Source organism: Erythrolamprus reginae, chromosome 1, assembly GCF_031021105.1.
Source record: "Erythrolamprus reginae isolate rEryReg1 chromosome 1, rEryReg1.hap1, whole genome shotgun sequence".
Lineage (NCBI taxonomy): Eukaryota > Metazoa > Chordata > Lepidosauria > Squamata > Dipsadidae > Erythrolamprus > Erythrolamprus reginae.
The window spans coordinates 356529071-356544955 of record NC_091950.1 but is presented as its reverse complement, the minus strand read 5'-3'; the positions used below and the strand labels follow the sequence as shown (position 1 = coordinate 356544955).

Genomic DNA, 15885 nt, shown 5'->3' with positions numbered 1-15885 from the left:
GTTTGGCACTTAGATCTTTAGTTATTAGTATTCCAAAGTCCTTGACCAAGTGGGAACAGCCGAAGCCAATGTAAAATGCATCAGCAACTCAACTACAAGGAAAAGGAAAAGCTCTGAAGTTTGGTGTGTGTGTTTGGTGTCAAGTTGTAGGACCCAGAGGGACCTACAGGGAGGGACCCAGAGGGACCTACAGGGAGGGACGGAAAATGTGGTTCTTATTTTTGGCAGGGGTATGGTAGAGTAGCATCATCGCACCATTTCTGAAATCTTCCCTGTTAAACATGCTCATAATACATTATTATTATTATTATTATTATTATTATTATTATTGTTGTTGTTGTTGTTGTTATTAATTAGATTTGTATGCTGCCCCTCTCCGCACTCGGGGCAGCTCACAACAGTGATAAAAACAATATATATTGACAAATCTAATAATTAAAATCTAAGATAACAAAAGCAAGGAACCCCAATATGAAAAAACATACATACAGTCATATCATGCACTATAACTACATAGGCAGGGGGAGATGTCTCAGTTCCCCCATGCTTGACGGCAGGGGTGGGTTTTAAGGAGTTTACGAAAGGCAAGTGTAGTATGTAAGTTGAGATATAGCAAAAGAGAAGAAAAAACCCCGTTTGCTCTGAGTCTTAGAATGACATCACCCCTACAAAAATCTCTGAATAATAGGCTGTTTCTCGAGTGAAATGAAACAATTGCCCTTTATAGATTGAGTATACATTGAGTATTTCTCTAGATTGATTTTCAGCTATTGTCTTATAGCACATGACAGTTCATGCATGATGCTGAAGTTAAGCACTGCTAAACCTAGATAATGCCTATGTAAGAAACCACTTGGATATTGAATGGCCTTGATTTCCATTCCATTCCAGAGGGTTTTTTAAAAAAAAATTAGAGTAAATATATGAGTTTAGCATTAAAAATGGCTTCTGCTCTGAATGGCATGCTATTTTCATGTTGCCAACTTTTATGCAAACAGCCTATGTTTGGATCTATAGGTATGTAATCTCATAGTAAATTTACAAGCATGAACGTGCATACATGCCAGCGGTGGGGTAGGAGCTGGAACGCTAAGTTGTGCTTGCCGCGGCAGCTCATAAGTGCTTCCGGGGCAGCATGATTTTGCTTCTGCACCTGTGGAGGTAGCAAAATCGCGCATGGAGCCGCAGGTGCACCTGTGCTTCTGCGAGGTTATTTTGCTTCCATTCATGCTGAAACATGGGCGCACCTGCAGCTCCATGCATGATTTTGCTACCTTCAAAGATGCAGAAGCAAAATCGTGCTGGCCCCGCAAGCACTTATGACCCGCGGTGGCGATCGTAATTTAGCGTTCTGGCTCGTAGCCCACCGCTGATGCATGCACACACAAATTTAATAGAAAATTCATCTGGATTGAAAATATCTGTTTCTCTAGTTCATTTTCTGGGAACAAGGACCATATTTTTGTGTATTAAAAGACATAAGGACAGCAAGAACGATTGAATGTAATTTAAGTTTTCCAGAAAGTCTGTTCCTGAAGCCTTCAACGTCCTTTTCTATTTGATAGAAAACTTAATAGAATTATACATCCCTTAAAGGATAATAAAACCACATCCAGTGAAATGTGGGTTATGCTACATAGCCCAAACTCAGATTTGCAGTTTACATTGAAATGAAGGGTCGGAAATTTGGAATAGGATGAAGAAGTAATTTACTCAGGCTTATTCTTCCAAAGAAGCCTTTGCCTTCCCCAAATATTAATATCATCTTCTCCAGAGTAGATCAATTTAGCCAGAAGAAATAATCCAACAATTGTGAAAGAAAGCAAAGGAGTTATTGCAGTTAAGAGGATCAGAATGGGGTTAGTGTTCATCCCACCAGAGACATAATTTCTGATGCTAATATCCACAATGACAAGAGAAGGGGTCTTGAAAGACAGAGACTTTATCTAATCCTCTGGTTTTCCCCACATCAGTAGCAGCAAGCCTACCCCTTAATATGAGATATGGAATTAATCTGGCTTTCTGCAGAGGGAGAGAAAGGCACAGTGGTGACAATAGGTGTTGACATCCATCGTCTTGCAAATATATCGATCTAGAGTTAAGAAGCCAAATACATTATGAAGACATTTCTCTTTGAAGACTAGCTCCATTTCCGAAGGAGCCTTTCACAACGTAACTTCTAGTGCAGACCTAGGCAAGGGGCGGCCCCCGGGCCACATCTGGCCCGCTTGCTGTCTGTGACCGGCCCCCCTGCTATCTGTGACTGGTCCGCGGAGGTCGGGGTATGCTCCAGTGCAAGGATGAAAGAGCTCATCATGTCTGCTGGGATTCCTCTGGTTCCTGCTTTCCTGATGAATCATGAGGATAGCAGGAACCGGAGGAATCCCGGCAGATGCGGTGAGCTCTTCTATCTTTGCACTGGAGTGGACTCCGACCTCCTACCGAGAGCAGCCAAGCACAGAAACCACAGCAAACACTCCAGTGCAGTGACTGTGGTGCACCATGTTGCCATAAAGCAAACAATTAGGGGTCTGTAGAGTGGGTCTGGGTGTTTAGGTCAGGCCAGGGTCTGGGTCTTTATAGTATTGGGTAGAACTGAGTTAATTATATTAGTACGGCCCTCTAAAACCATCCCAATTTCTCATGCGGCTCCATGGAAAAATTAATTGCCCACCCCTGTTCTAGTGGATTTCATCCTGCATTGCATTGGCATCCTTCAGTCTCGAAAGACCATGGTATCATGCTCTGGATTCCCCAGAGCATGAAGCCTGGGTAGGTTAGTCTTCTTCCTAGACTTGTGGGTAATGGGTCCTGGGGAAAAAAGAGTACTACATTGGACGACTGCAAGATGTATTTTGTGAGTCTTATGGGAAATTGAAATAGCAAATCTAGTTGGCTAGCTTAATTATTAGTGTTCCCAGATGTTGCTACAATACTGATGCCTCCTTCAGATACCCTTCCCACCCACATTGCACACCATCACATACAGATATGAAGTGTTACTGTAGTGACAGTCTAATCCCCTATGAGAAAAAAAATAGGGGTTTTTTTGCATTTGAATAGAGCACTTTGGAAGCCAAGAATGATACCACTGTTGTACAGAATATATGATTAAACAGATAATGATATTCATTCAGTATTATGATTTAATATATTCCCTCTAAGCATAAAGACTTTAATTATTATAATGACTTTGCTTAAACCATAAACTTTTATGATTAAGGTGATGCATTAACCACTGGCTCCATACCAGGAACTACACTAGCTAACACCATACTTATCTACCAATGATTTCTCTATAGAGAGGTGAAATTCTCATGATATTTTCAGGTTATTCTAATCAACCCCCAAACAAAAAGATTGAAGGATTTGGCTTATATGCAGAAGTTCATTTTCCCCCACTGTATGGTAAGGATTATACTGAGAAAATGAATGTGAATTAGCCTGTTCATGGATATAATGTGTAGCAATTTCTAAGTTATAAAATGATGGCATTGTAGTTATATAAGGTGCTGGCTCATGTCAGTCATTCTCCATGCAATATCATCATAGGCTGAAACAGCACTGAGTTAGGAGTGGAGGTCAAAGCAGCTGGGTGATATGGCTGAATTAGTTGTAAGAACAAGGGGAAAACATTGGTTATTTCTAAGAAAATGGATTGCCTGAAATCTGAGCTTGTTCTCTCCCCCTCGCCAGAATTTATTACTGGTATTCTATCATTTATTTCAGAGAGTTATATGATAAGGGATCCTAAAATGACCTTGAAGGAGACCTTTTTCATGCTAAGTATAGTTAGGAAAAAATACATTCCAATTGTGAACAGATAGAACTTAAATAGTGAGACAGAGAAGTTAACATCCAAATGAGAGTCAAATTCAGAATTCAGTGAATATAGTCCAAAATGACAGACCTTTAAAATGCATTATGTATCACCCTGGAAACCTTTTATGTTTCTTATTTTTTTTTCTTAAGTAGAAGTGCAAAAAGAAATGTCTCCTAAAAGAAACTTTGAATTTTTTTTCTAGAGATCTGCATATCACCCCAAACCCAAATTGAAAATTTCATAAATCTACATATTACTTTTATGTTTGTAATAAATGTTGATTGATTGATTATATGCCGCCAAGTCAGGGTTGACTCTTGGAGGATATTCTCCAAGATGATCTGTTCTTAACCTGATCCTTCAGCTCTTCCAATATTGCACTGATCTTCACAGTAACTGAGCCCATCCACTTTATTGACTGGTCATCTTCACTTTCTATTCAACAATAAATGTTAATATGAAGAAAAAGAACTCATATCTATAAATTTGGTCTAGCAGTATTCTTGGAATCAGGATTAATTCTGATAGGATTTCATGTTCCGAATAAGGTGATATGATGGTCTAACACAGTGATGGAGAACCTATGGCACAGGTGCCACAGGTGGCACGCGGAGCCATATTTGCTGGCACATGAGCTATTGCCCTAGCTCAGTTCCAATATGCATGTGTGTGCTGGCCAGCTGATTTTTGACTTGCACAGAGGCTCTAGGAGGGTAGTTTTTGCTTCCAGAGAGCCTGCAGGGGGATGGGGGAGGGCGTTTTTACCCTCCCCCAGCTCCAAGGATGCCCCTTGGATTGGGGAGGGCGAAACACAAGCCTAATGGGCCTACCAGAAGTTGGGAGACAGGCTGTTCCCTGCCTCCATAGGGCCTCGGGGAGGTAGGGGAAGCTGTTTTTGTCCACTCCAGGCATTAAATAAAGGGCGTGGGCAGTAGTGCATGCACAATGGCGCATGCCCATGCTTTTTTGGCACCTGAGGAAAAAAAGTTGGTCATCACTGGAGAACTGGTAGCGGAAATTTTGAGTAGTTCAGAAAACCGGCAAATACTACCTCCGGCTAGCCCCAGAGTGGGTTGGGAATGGAGATTTTGCAATATCCTTTGTTCAAGAATGGGGAGGGAATGGGGATTTTGCAGTATCCTTCCCATGGAGTGGGGTGAGAATGGAGATTTTGCCCACCAAGACATACCATGCCTGAAGTGACTCGAGACAGCAAGTACAGAGACGGTTCGCTTTATTTCTCAGCTCTTTAGAAGTGACTACCAGCTGGAACGCGTCTCAGCTGGAGCCGGCAAAACCGGCTCTATTTATACACAAAGTTCCCGCTCAAACGCGAGCTGTCAGCGCCGCAGCCAATCAGGCGCAACCTATTTACATAGTCTGCCTAGAGACAGTTTACATGGCAATATTCTGAGGTAATACACTTAATATTCAACACCCCTCCCCTCCTAGACAAAAAAAAACCATACAGATTATACAGAAAGCCATGTGACATATTCATCCAATCGGTGAGGTCTTTGGGTGTTTCTTGTGGACCTGCGCAATTCAGTTAGTCCTTCGTCGCAGGCATGGAAGGAGGTCGATTCGCTGGTACCTCCTCTGGACTCCGAAGGCCCTGGTTGCACTCCGAGGCCCAGAGTTGAGTGGGCTGGCGCATCTCCGACCTCCGGTGACGAGGATGATTCCGGGAGGCTGGCCGAGCGGCTTCGGATGGGTGAGTCCAGATTTAAGTCTGTCCATGTTGGCGATGCGTTGGTTTCCATCGGTGGGCCTGCGTGTGCAATCAGCGGGTTAACGGTAGCATTTGGCTCAGTGTCTTGGCACCCTCTCAAGTGATCGATGTGCCTAGTCCATACTCGGCCATCGTTCAAAGAAATCAAATAAGTTTTTGGAGCCTTTTGTTGAATAACAGCGCCCTTCAACCACTTTGGGCCCCCATCGAAATTCCTTGCGAATACACATTGCCCCATATACATATTTCTCTCAACATTACCCACATTATTATTTACATAATTCTTTGTACAATATACAGGATTTAATCTGTCCAAGGTTGATCTGAGCTTCCTGCCCATTAAAACCTCTGCTGGGCTTCTATTTGTTCGTGAATTTGGGGTCATATGCTGTGCCAATAAAAATTCATCAAGGTGCTCTTGCACCTCCCCAGGGCCAGCCCTCCTCAATGCTTCCTTGGCAACTCTTACGTATCTCTCTGCCAATCCGTTCGCCCATGGCAAAAAAGGAGAAATGAGGGCATGCCTTACCCCTAACTTATCCAGGAAGAGTTCAAACTGTCTGGCTGTCAGTTGGGGCCCATTGTCGGAAACCAACACATCTGGGTAGCCATGCGTGGCAAAAAGGTGGCGTAACGCTTTAATAGTAGAGCATGTAGTGATATTATGCATTAATATTATTTCGACCCACTTAGAATATGCGTCTACAACAATTAGAAAATATTTAGAATCAATGGGACCAGCAAAATCTATATGCAGCCTAGACCACGGGCCCTGGGGTGGTTCCCAGTCCATAGGGGTTGTTTTTGGGGGTTTAGGCCGTGACTCCTGGCAAGGGTCACACTTTGACACCCAACTCTCAATGTGGCCATCAAGCCCTGGCCACCAGAAATGGCCCCTTGCTAACCCCTTCATCCTCACGATGCCTGGATGGCCTACATGTAGCATGGTTAAAACCTTAGATTTCAGAGTTTCAGGAATTACAACCCGGTCGCCCCATAACAAGCAACCCTTAATAACAGAGAGTTCTAACCTTTTACTTTTAAATTCAGACAAGTCTGCCCCCACGTTTTCATTATTCCACCCTTTGAGAACACAATTCACTACTTTAATGAGAATGGGGTCTTTAGCTGTATGTTCGGCTACCTCCTTGGCAGTAGTCATTGGGTTATCAGCCAACTCTATTAATAAGACATCAGCGGATGGGGCAGGATCCTCTACTAAGTCGGGAATGGGGCATCTGCTAAGGCCATCCGCATGGTTGATGGTAGTTCCTCCCTTATGAATTAGTTCATATTGATATCCTGCCAAGAATATTCCCCACCTTAGTAAGCGGGGGGACATAAAAGGTGGAGTTGGTCTGTCTGGGGCTAGAAGGCCTAACAAGGGTTTGTGATCTGTTACTAATTGGAATTTCCGACCAAAAATGTAATTGTGGAATTTCTTTACTCCTGAGACTAATGCTAACGCCTCCTTGTCTAACTGACTGTAGTTCCTTTCTGTGCTAGACAGGGTCCTGGAGAAAAATGCGATAGGGGCCTCTGTACCGTTAGGCAGTACATGAGCCAGTACACTACCCACCCCGTAAGGGGAAGCATCGCACGTAAGACGTAGGGGAAGTAATGAACTGTACTGTACCACTACGCTTTTGGACGTTAATAGACTTTTTATTCGGGTAAATGCTTCGCTCTCAGTTTTCCCCCATTGCCAGGGAACTTCCTTCTGAAGCAGCCGGTGGAGGGGCTCCGCTGCTGTGGCCTTCTGCCTCAAAAAAACAGAGTAAAAATTAAGCAATCCCAAAAAGGCTTGTAATTCAGACTTAGTTTTTGGCTCGGGAGCGTTTTGTATTGCCCAAACTTTCTCGCTAGTGGGATGAATCCCTTCGCCATCAATAGTGTATCCCAGAAAATTAACACTGCTGGTTCCCCATACACATTTTCCAGGTTTTACCCTAAGGCCTTTGTCCTGTAACCTAGTTAGCACTTGTCTTATTCTAGCATTTAATTGGGCCTGATCCTTCCCAGAAATTAAAATGTCATCAAAGTAAGGTATAGTTCCTCCTATTCCAGTGAGGAGGCGTTCCATCAAACTCTGGAATATCCCCGGGGCTACACTAACCCCAAATTGTAGTCGTGTGCATCGGAATGCTCCCCTATGGGTGACAATGGTTTGGAAATATGATGTAGGTTCGTCTACGGGAAGCTGTAGGTAAGCCTGGGCCAGGTCAATCTTTGCGAACACCTTCCCCTCCCCCAAGGAATGCAGTAAGTGTTGCACAACAGGTATGGGGTATGGGTGTTGTTGTAAGGCTCTGTTCAGGGTTGACTTGTAATCTGCGCACACACGTAACGAGCCATCTGGTTTGAGGGGAGTGACAATTGGTGTTTCCCAGGCCGCTTGATCAATTGGCACTAAGATACCCTGATGGATGAGTTTGTCTAACTCAATATCTAGTTTGGGTAACAGAGGTAGAGGGACTCTCCGTGCTTTGAGCCGGATTGGAGGCACCTTAGGGTCTAGTGAGAAAGATATAGGTGGCCCTTTATAAGTCCCTAGAGTTGGACTGAATACGTTTGGAAATTCTTTGACAAAATCTGGATTGTCAGAATGTGTAATTGTGTGGATTCCAGAAATCCCTATTCCCAATGGGTCCATCCAATCTAAGCCTAAAAGGGAATGAGTTTGCCCTGACACAATTAGTAATGGAAGGTCACCCTTAAAACATTTGTATACAATTGGTACATTTACAATGCCTAAAACAGGAATCAATTGCCCTTGAAAATCCTTAATACGTAAATCAGAATGAATTAAGTTATGTTTGTTAACATGAGGCATATACAGTTTAACCTTTGACCAAGGCATAATGCTATAACGAGAACCAGTGTCCAGTTCCATCTGGCATGGTTTAGCATTTAACAGCAAAGAAATGTTAATTTTAGTTTTGTTGGTGGTTACCGTATTAATAGTGATGTTTTGAGTACCTCTTATGTAGTCGCGGTTATAGTTTGAGTGCTTGTTTCGGCCGAAAGAACGGAAACCTCTATTCCCTCGGTTTTGGTTGTTGAATCTGGCAGCCCTTGTAGAGGAGAAGGTGTCCTCAGGAGTTGGGGCTCTGCAAGCGGCCGCAATGTGCCCGCGGCGGCCGCAACGGCGGCAATCGGCGTCCCGGAAGGGGCATTGATGGCGGGGATGGTTGCCGCGGCACCCGGAACAGGGAAGAATTTGACGTGGAGATCTCGAAGCTTGGAGGTGCTCTTGTCGAATTAGGAAGCAGTCGTCTTCGGGGTGTGGAGGTGTAATTGCTTCGGGAGGAGAGTTGGCTTGTTGAGGAGGCGAATAGATGTGAGCCACGACTTCCTGTTTGTCGTTTTGCTTGAGTTCTCGAGCAGCTGCTTCAGCGACTTCAGCTGTCTGGGCGAGTTTTATTACGTTTTGAAGTGAAGGCTCCTCTTCGGTCAGGAGCTTGTTTCTTACCGTAGAGTTTTTCATCCCGAAGATGAGGGAGTCAATTAAGCGCGCTTCCGGGTTTTCAAACCGGCACTTTGACAGCACAGCTCTGAGGCGTGTCGCGTATTGGTTGATAGACTCTCCCTCAAGTTGTCCCATTCGGGAGAACTGGTGGCGGTAGACGATCGGCGGCTTTGTCGGCTTGAAATGGTCGGAGAGCTTTGTCTTCAGGGCGTCCCAGGAAACGGAATTCACCGGAGTAGGGTCGGTCAACGTCTGGGCGAGATCGAACATTTCGGTGCCGCAATAGTTTAAGAAGATTGCTCTCTTCCGATCGGCATCGGCGTTTCTCATGCCGGCAGCCTCGAGGAACACTTCGAACTTCGCTAGATAAGCGTCCCATGTTGTCTTCTCCGGGTTGAAGTAGTCTGGAGCTCTCCCGACCGGCAAGGGATCCATTGCGGCAGGCGCAGGCTCGTTCTTCCGTCGTCGCCAGGTGAAGTGACTCGAGACAGCAAGTACAGAGACGGTTCGCTTTATTTCTCAGCTCTTTAGAAGTGACTACCAGCTGGAACGCGTCTCAGCTGGAGCCGGCAAAACCGGCTCTATTTATACACAAAGTTCCCGCTCAAACGCGAGCTGTCAGCGCCGCAGCCAATCAGGCGCAACCTATTTACATAGTCTGCCTAGAGACAGTTTACATGGCAATATTCTGAGGTAATACACTTAATATTCAACAATGCCCACTAAGACATATTCACAGAATTGGTAGTAAAAAAAGTTAGGATTTCACCACTGGTCTGACCTCTAAACCAGAGATCTCCAATTTTAAGACTTTGCAAAGCTGGCTGAAGAATTCTGGAAGTTGAAGTCCGCAAGTCTTAAAGTTGCCAAGGTTGGGACCCCTGCTCTACCTTGTCCCTATTAAGAAAAAGATTTCTATAACAGGGGTCGCATCTATTTTTACCTAAAGATACTTTGAAGAGATATCCACCAAAATATAAAAGGAAATATATATGTGTGCCTCTTCCCACATGCCTATTATTATTATTATTATTATTATTATTATTATTATTATTATTATTATTATTATTATTATTATTATTATTATTATTATTTACATTTGTATGCCGCCCCTCTCCAGAGACTCAGAGCAGCTAATATATATATAAATATATAAACTATAAATATATAAAGTTAGGCTGTTTTCCCTTCCTTTCTTCTTTTACAGGTTCCGTACATGTACAGGAAAGAACCTCTCATCAAACTCTGGAATCCATGGGGCACCATGGAATGGAATGGAGCCTGGAGTGATTAGTATGATTTTGCAATCTTTTATTTCTTAAGAAGGATAACTCCCTTGAGTTCTTAGAATGAGAACACCCTTTTAAGACTTAAAAGGCACTTAAGACTTAAAAGGCACATGAAGGCACTTGGAAGCATAATACTTTTGCAAGAACTAATCTTGCAACCCAAGAGTTGGCATTTTATGCCCTATAGTAAAATTCAAGGCATCCCTAGACATTTCCATTTAATTTATCTTCATTCAGATTTTACCATTTTTGATTAATTGTTTTCTCCCTCGCCCCAAATTGAATTGTTACTGCAATTTTCATGTAGAGGCAAATTTAAATTAGATAAATGATAACTTTTATGTGCTGCATCTATGCAAAACCCCAGCTAATATTTCTTTGGAGAAGGATATAGAAATCATGAAGCCAAATAATCCAGAACAGGGATGTCCAAACTTGGCAACATCAACACCTATGGATTTCAACTCTCAGAATTCCATAGCTAGCCATGGTGGCTAAGGAATTCTGAGAACTAAAGATCACAAGTCTTAAAGTTGCCAAGGTTAGACAACCCTGATCTAAAAGATTCTAAATTGGAAATTGATCTTTCAGCTGCCCTAAAGTGCTGGGAAAGTAGTTGTAGAAACAGAGATCCTTTGTTGTTGTTACCACTAACAACATATATGCCGCCCCAAGTTTACGAAGAGGGGCGGCATACAAATCTAATAAATAATAATAATAATAACACCACCACCATATCTCGCAAGGGAACAGTAGGAGGTGCCAAGAAAAGCATTGTGGCAGCTGTTTATTGCTACCAGCAAGACCACAAACAGTAGGAGATCTATTATTTACAAATATAAGTTAAAAATGTGGGAGGAAAGGAAACCAACATTGCAACCTGCCACGGTAGTAAATAGTCCATCTTGGCTGCTAAAATCATTTGCAAAATTATAGCTTGGAGAAACTGAAATAGCTCCCTTTAGCCTTGCCAGCTATTCAGTTTTGGCAGGTTATCATCTGGTTCCTAATTTCAGACATTGTATAGTATTTCTCTTCATCACATTTATAAACAATTTGCTAGAATTACACTGGGTTCAATCCCCCCCCCAAAAAACCCACCAAAAAATCCCCAAAACAAAACAAAAAACAAAATTATTAAGCCTCATTAATTGACATCAGTGAAAAGTATCATAACAGTTTGTGATTTTTCCCTAATACTCTATGCAGAAAACAGAGAATGATCATGTCAGATAACATGGACCATTTTCTGGTTTTAAGATTGGGAGCAATGATATAGTTTTACAGCTTCTTTTCTATTGGTGCTGTTAACAGAACTCTTGCTGAAAAGCATCAAGAAATAAAATTTCCTTGAAAATCTTGTTGAAATGCAACTAACATCTACAGCTTTTCTATGTTCAAAAAAATTAATGTTTAATTTGGATTCAGTTGAAATTTTGGTGAAGCAGCCTTAAGTTGTGTAAATCAATACAGTTATTGATTCACACGTAGCTCATGCTAAACAGACAATACAATTATCACTTAATTATAAAATTGCAGGCTGGGAATTAACACAGTTAGATAGCTAATTCCCTGTAATGAGTTTGCTGAGAAGTAATATCAGAAGTCAGAGTTGGGAATAATTATTTTCATAATAAAGAGGTAATCCAAGACTATACTTTAACCAATGAGAAGATTGAGGTTGACCTTAATTGAACCTGACCTGCATTCCAAGCATATCCTCAGTTCATGATGATGGTAAACTTTTATTCATAGCAATTCCAGTTCAGTGACCAACCGATGAATGACCTGAATAACTAAATGTTAGGTCTTTAAAAATCATTCCCTCTGAGTTTTGGTCTGGATTTTGAGTTTTTTAATTAAAATAGCAAGAGTTTCAAAATACATTTGAAACTTTTTGTTTTTCAGTCCCAAAATTCTACATTGAGAATTGCACAGCTATATTATATCTTTGGGCCCTGTCATTGTTTTGGAGGTAAAATGTGAAATCTAGGGATTGAAGAACCTTGAGACAGGTTTCAAGACAAACAGCTCTTTATTTAACTATGTACAAGAACCAGCAAAAATCCAACCTGATAGCCAGCCATTTTACAGAGAGCTGTCAGAGGACTCAACCAATCAGTGGCTTGCATTCTCCCGCTCAAATGAAGGATCTGCTTGTAAACAGGCACTCTCAATATGTAACAGCCCTCCCTTCTTAGATGGAACAATCTATTTAGCATATGTTGTCCCGTAACTGGACGGGGCATTTAGGAACCATTTGGAAGCTGCACAGCTCAGTGGATGCGGTGGCAGAAGCCAGGGTGGTTAGGTCTGCTGCTTTCTCTTACTCTACCTGTGGAAGCTCCTGGAAGCTTTCGGGCAGGACCTTGGCTTCCACTGGAACCGGTTCATGTTCATGTCATCACTAGTAGTGATGGGCAAACCCAATGGTGTTCGGGTTTGGCAAGTTCGGATGAACTTTACGCAAAATTTGGCCGAACCCGAACCGAACCCGAACAGGGAATCCCTCCCAGGAAGAGATTCTGGGGGCAGAGCTTTGACGTCACCGGTAGGTTGCTAAGGACGCCAAGGTGATCACATCCTGGATTCCATGGAAGGATGTCTCCAGTTTGGAAGGACCTGGTTCATTTAGTTGTTGAGTCTGGGGAATGAAGCAACTTGAGACATGTTCCAAGACAAACAGCTCTTTATTTGACCATGTACAATATCCAGAAAAGAGCCAGTCTGACAGTTAGCCCTTTTATAGGGAACTGTCCAATGGCTCGACCAATCAGCGGCTTGCATTCCCTGCTCAAATGGAGGATCTGGTTATAACCAGGCAATCTCAATTTGTAACATAAAACACATGTAAATTAGTAATGTGTTTGTTCAATCTGAGGGAAAGAGGATCCCACTGAGAGAGCTCAGCCTGTTAAAACTGAAGTGAGGCTTTCCGGAGGTCGATGAATTAAAGCTACAAGCATTCATTATTAAAATGAAGTTAACTTTTATTGTAAAAAGTAGAAAAAAATATTTTTGCCGGAGCGGCATAAAAACATGTCTTACATCTTAGCAAGCAAGACAAAGAAGAATGGCTGCCAGCGTCTCTTCCTGTATAAGAAAGGAAGTGAGCAAAGCAGTGTTACATCATAGAGAGGGAGGAGGTACATTAACAAACAGAGTTAACCATTTAACTACAGGATGTTTCTTAATGTCTTTGGAGGCTGTCAATCCACAGGGTGACACAATCCTCTCCACCTATTGTGAATCACAGATAATCTGAGATTCAACATAGTTAATATAGTGGTATTTGTCCTGTTCAGTTGCACACCATTCCTCAGTGCCTAAATCAGAACGTTGATATGAAGATACAGTACAGACTCATCACTGTTTCTGCTTAACAACCCTCACAATTCTGTTACAATGGCAACTGTAGATTTCCAATGTGACATTAAACTTTAGTTACATGTCTCGTAGCAATTGAAATTCTGGACTCAATTGCCATTGTAACTTGAGGATTATCTGTAACAATAAAGGATAGGAGAGGGCCATGCATTCTTTTAAGAAATGGGAGGAAACTACTGTAAAGAGCACCATCTACCTATATTTGTTGTCATGATCAAATGATTCTTTGCAACTCCACTATATGATTTACAGAAACCATCACAATGGGGAACTGTACAGGGACACTGTTTTCCATACTATTGCTTGGAACAATTGGTTAGGATGTATTTGCATCAACTCTATTTTCCAGGAACTATTTTATTCACTTTCTGGGTTTTGTTGTGGAAAGCTGACTATCTCATTAGAGAAGAACTCTCTTCCCCTGTAATTATCCTTGCAATTTTGTTGCAAAGGTCGCACTAGCATTAGAAGCAAGCAGAAGGAAGCAAACTGAATCCAGTAATGAGAAGAATTCCACAAACTCTGTAGTAAAGCAGTCCAAACTCATGAAAAAATGAAAAAGTTACTACAACATATATGCACACTTGGGGGAGGGCGTTTTCTTTGGTGCAATTCTCCACCATTTGGACTTCAAATTTTAGATGTGAGTCCTCAAAGTGGAGGTTTATACATAAAAAGGGTTATAAGCTAGTGTTACAATGGCAAGGCTATTAGTATCCTTAAAGTGATACATGATTTTGATTTCTTTTACAGTTCCATGGAGTGGGATCAAGTTCCTCAATCATTCAAGGACAAATTATATGTGAACAGGGCTGATGGCGAATTCTGGTATTATCACGTTAATGAAATAGGCTTTGGGGAATTGCTCTCTGTTAAATTGCACATCTCTCTATAGTATCTCTATCTCTACCTCTATCTCCATCTCCAAATCCATCCTAAATCTAAATCTAATCTAAGTCTAAATCTAAATCTCTAAGTCTCTAAGTCTCTAAGTCTCTAAGTCTCTAAATCCCTAAATCCCTAAATCCCTAAATCCCTAAATCCCTAAATCCCTAAATCTCTAAATCTCTAAATCTCTAAATCTCTAGATCTAACTATCATCTCTATCTCTATTATCTCTATCTATCTATAGGCATGTGTGTGGATACCGATAGATAGAGATAATAGAGATAGAGAAAGAGATGATAGTTAGATCTAGAGAGTTAGAGATCTACATAGATACTTGCACACTAGGAAATTTTTTAGGCTTCTAAAAATTGCAAATACTCACTAGAAATAGTAACTAACATTAGCCCGAAGCCCAAATCTACATTCTCTTTTCTCAGGATATCATTCGAAGATTTGAAAAACAATTTTTCATTCCTGTCGATTTGCAATAACTTTCCCACATTCCTGGATTTTGATAAGAAGAGCAATATGTCTTGGTCTTTGGTTTCATATTTCAACCAATTATCTCCAGAAGGGAGCAACTTTCGAAGTAAGTAGCCTGAGGTAATAAGTTGATATTCCAAACCATTTTCACCGGAGTACAGTGATCCCCCGGTTATTGCGTCCCCGACCATTGCGAACAGGGTAATTCGCGAGTTTTCAACCCGGAAGTCAAAACACCATCTGCGCATGCGTGCCCTTTTTTTCTATGGGCATGCATGCGTAGATGGTGCCCGGCAGATCAGCTGCTGGGCGGCTTCCCTAGGTCTTCCCCCTCTTGCTGGCGGGAGGGCGAGCAGCGGGCATCAGCAAGGAGTTTCCCCACTGCCCATGCAAGCTCCTCGCTGCTGCCCGCCCTTTGCCCGCCCACACCATTCATTCTCACCGCTTTGGAGCTGAGTCCTGAAGCGAATTCGCTTCAGGACTCAGCTCGAAAGCGGCCAGAGCGAGCGCGGACCAGCCGTTCGCTGGCGCTAGCTCTCGCCGCTTTGGAGCTGAGTCCTGAAGCGAATTCGCTTCAGGACTCAGCTCGAAAGCGGCGAGAGCGAGCGCGGACAAGCCATTCGCTGGCGCTAGCTCTCGCCGCTTTGGAGCTGAGTCCTGAAGCGAATTCGCTTCAGGACTCAGCTCGAAAGCGGCGAGAGCGAGCGCGGACAAGCCGTTCGCTGGCGCTAGCTCTCGCCTGCCTGCCCGCTAGCGAGGAGCCGCCTGCCTGCCCGCTAGCGAGGAGCCGAAGATTGGGGGTGGCGCGGCTGTT

General features: G+C 42.7%; 1 protein-coding gene across 1 annotated transcript in view; it reads left to right on the top strand.

Moving 5' to 3' along the window:
- LOC139161611 (calpain-13-like) overlaps positions 1–15885 on the top strand; it is a 141420-nt gene that overhangs the window by 75365 nt on the left and 50170 nt on the right. The window contains exons 8-10 of the mRNA XM_070740987.1: positions 10232–10317; positions 14454–14528; positions 15026–15177. Coding sequence (XP_070597088.1) covers positions 10232–10317; positions 14454–14528; positions 15026–15177 — 313 coding nt within the window. The remainder of the gene's footprint in view (positions 1–10231; positions 10318–14453; positions 14529–15025; positions 15178–15885) is intronic.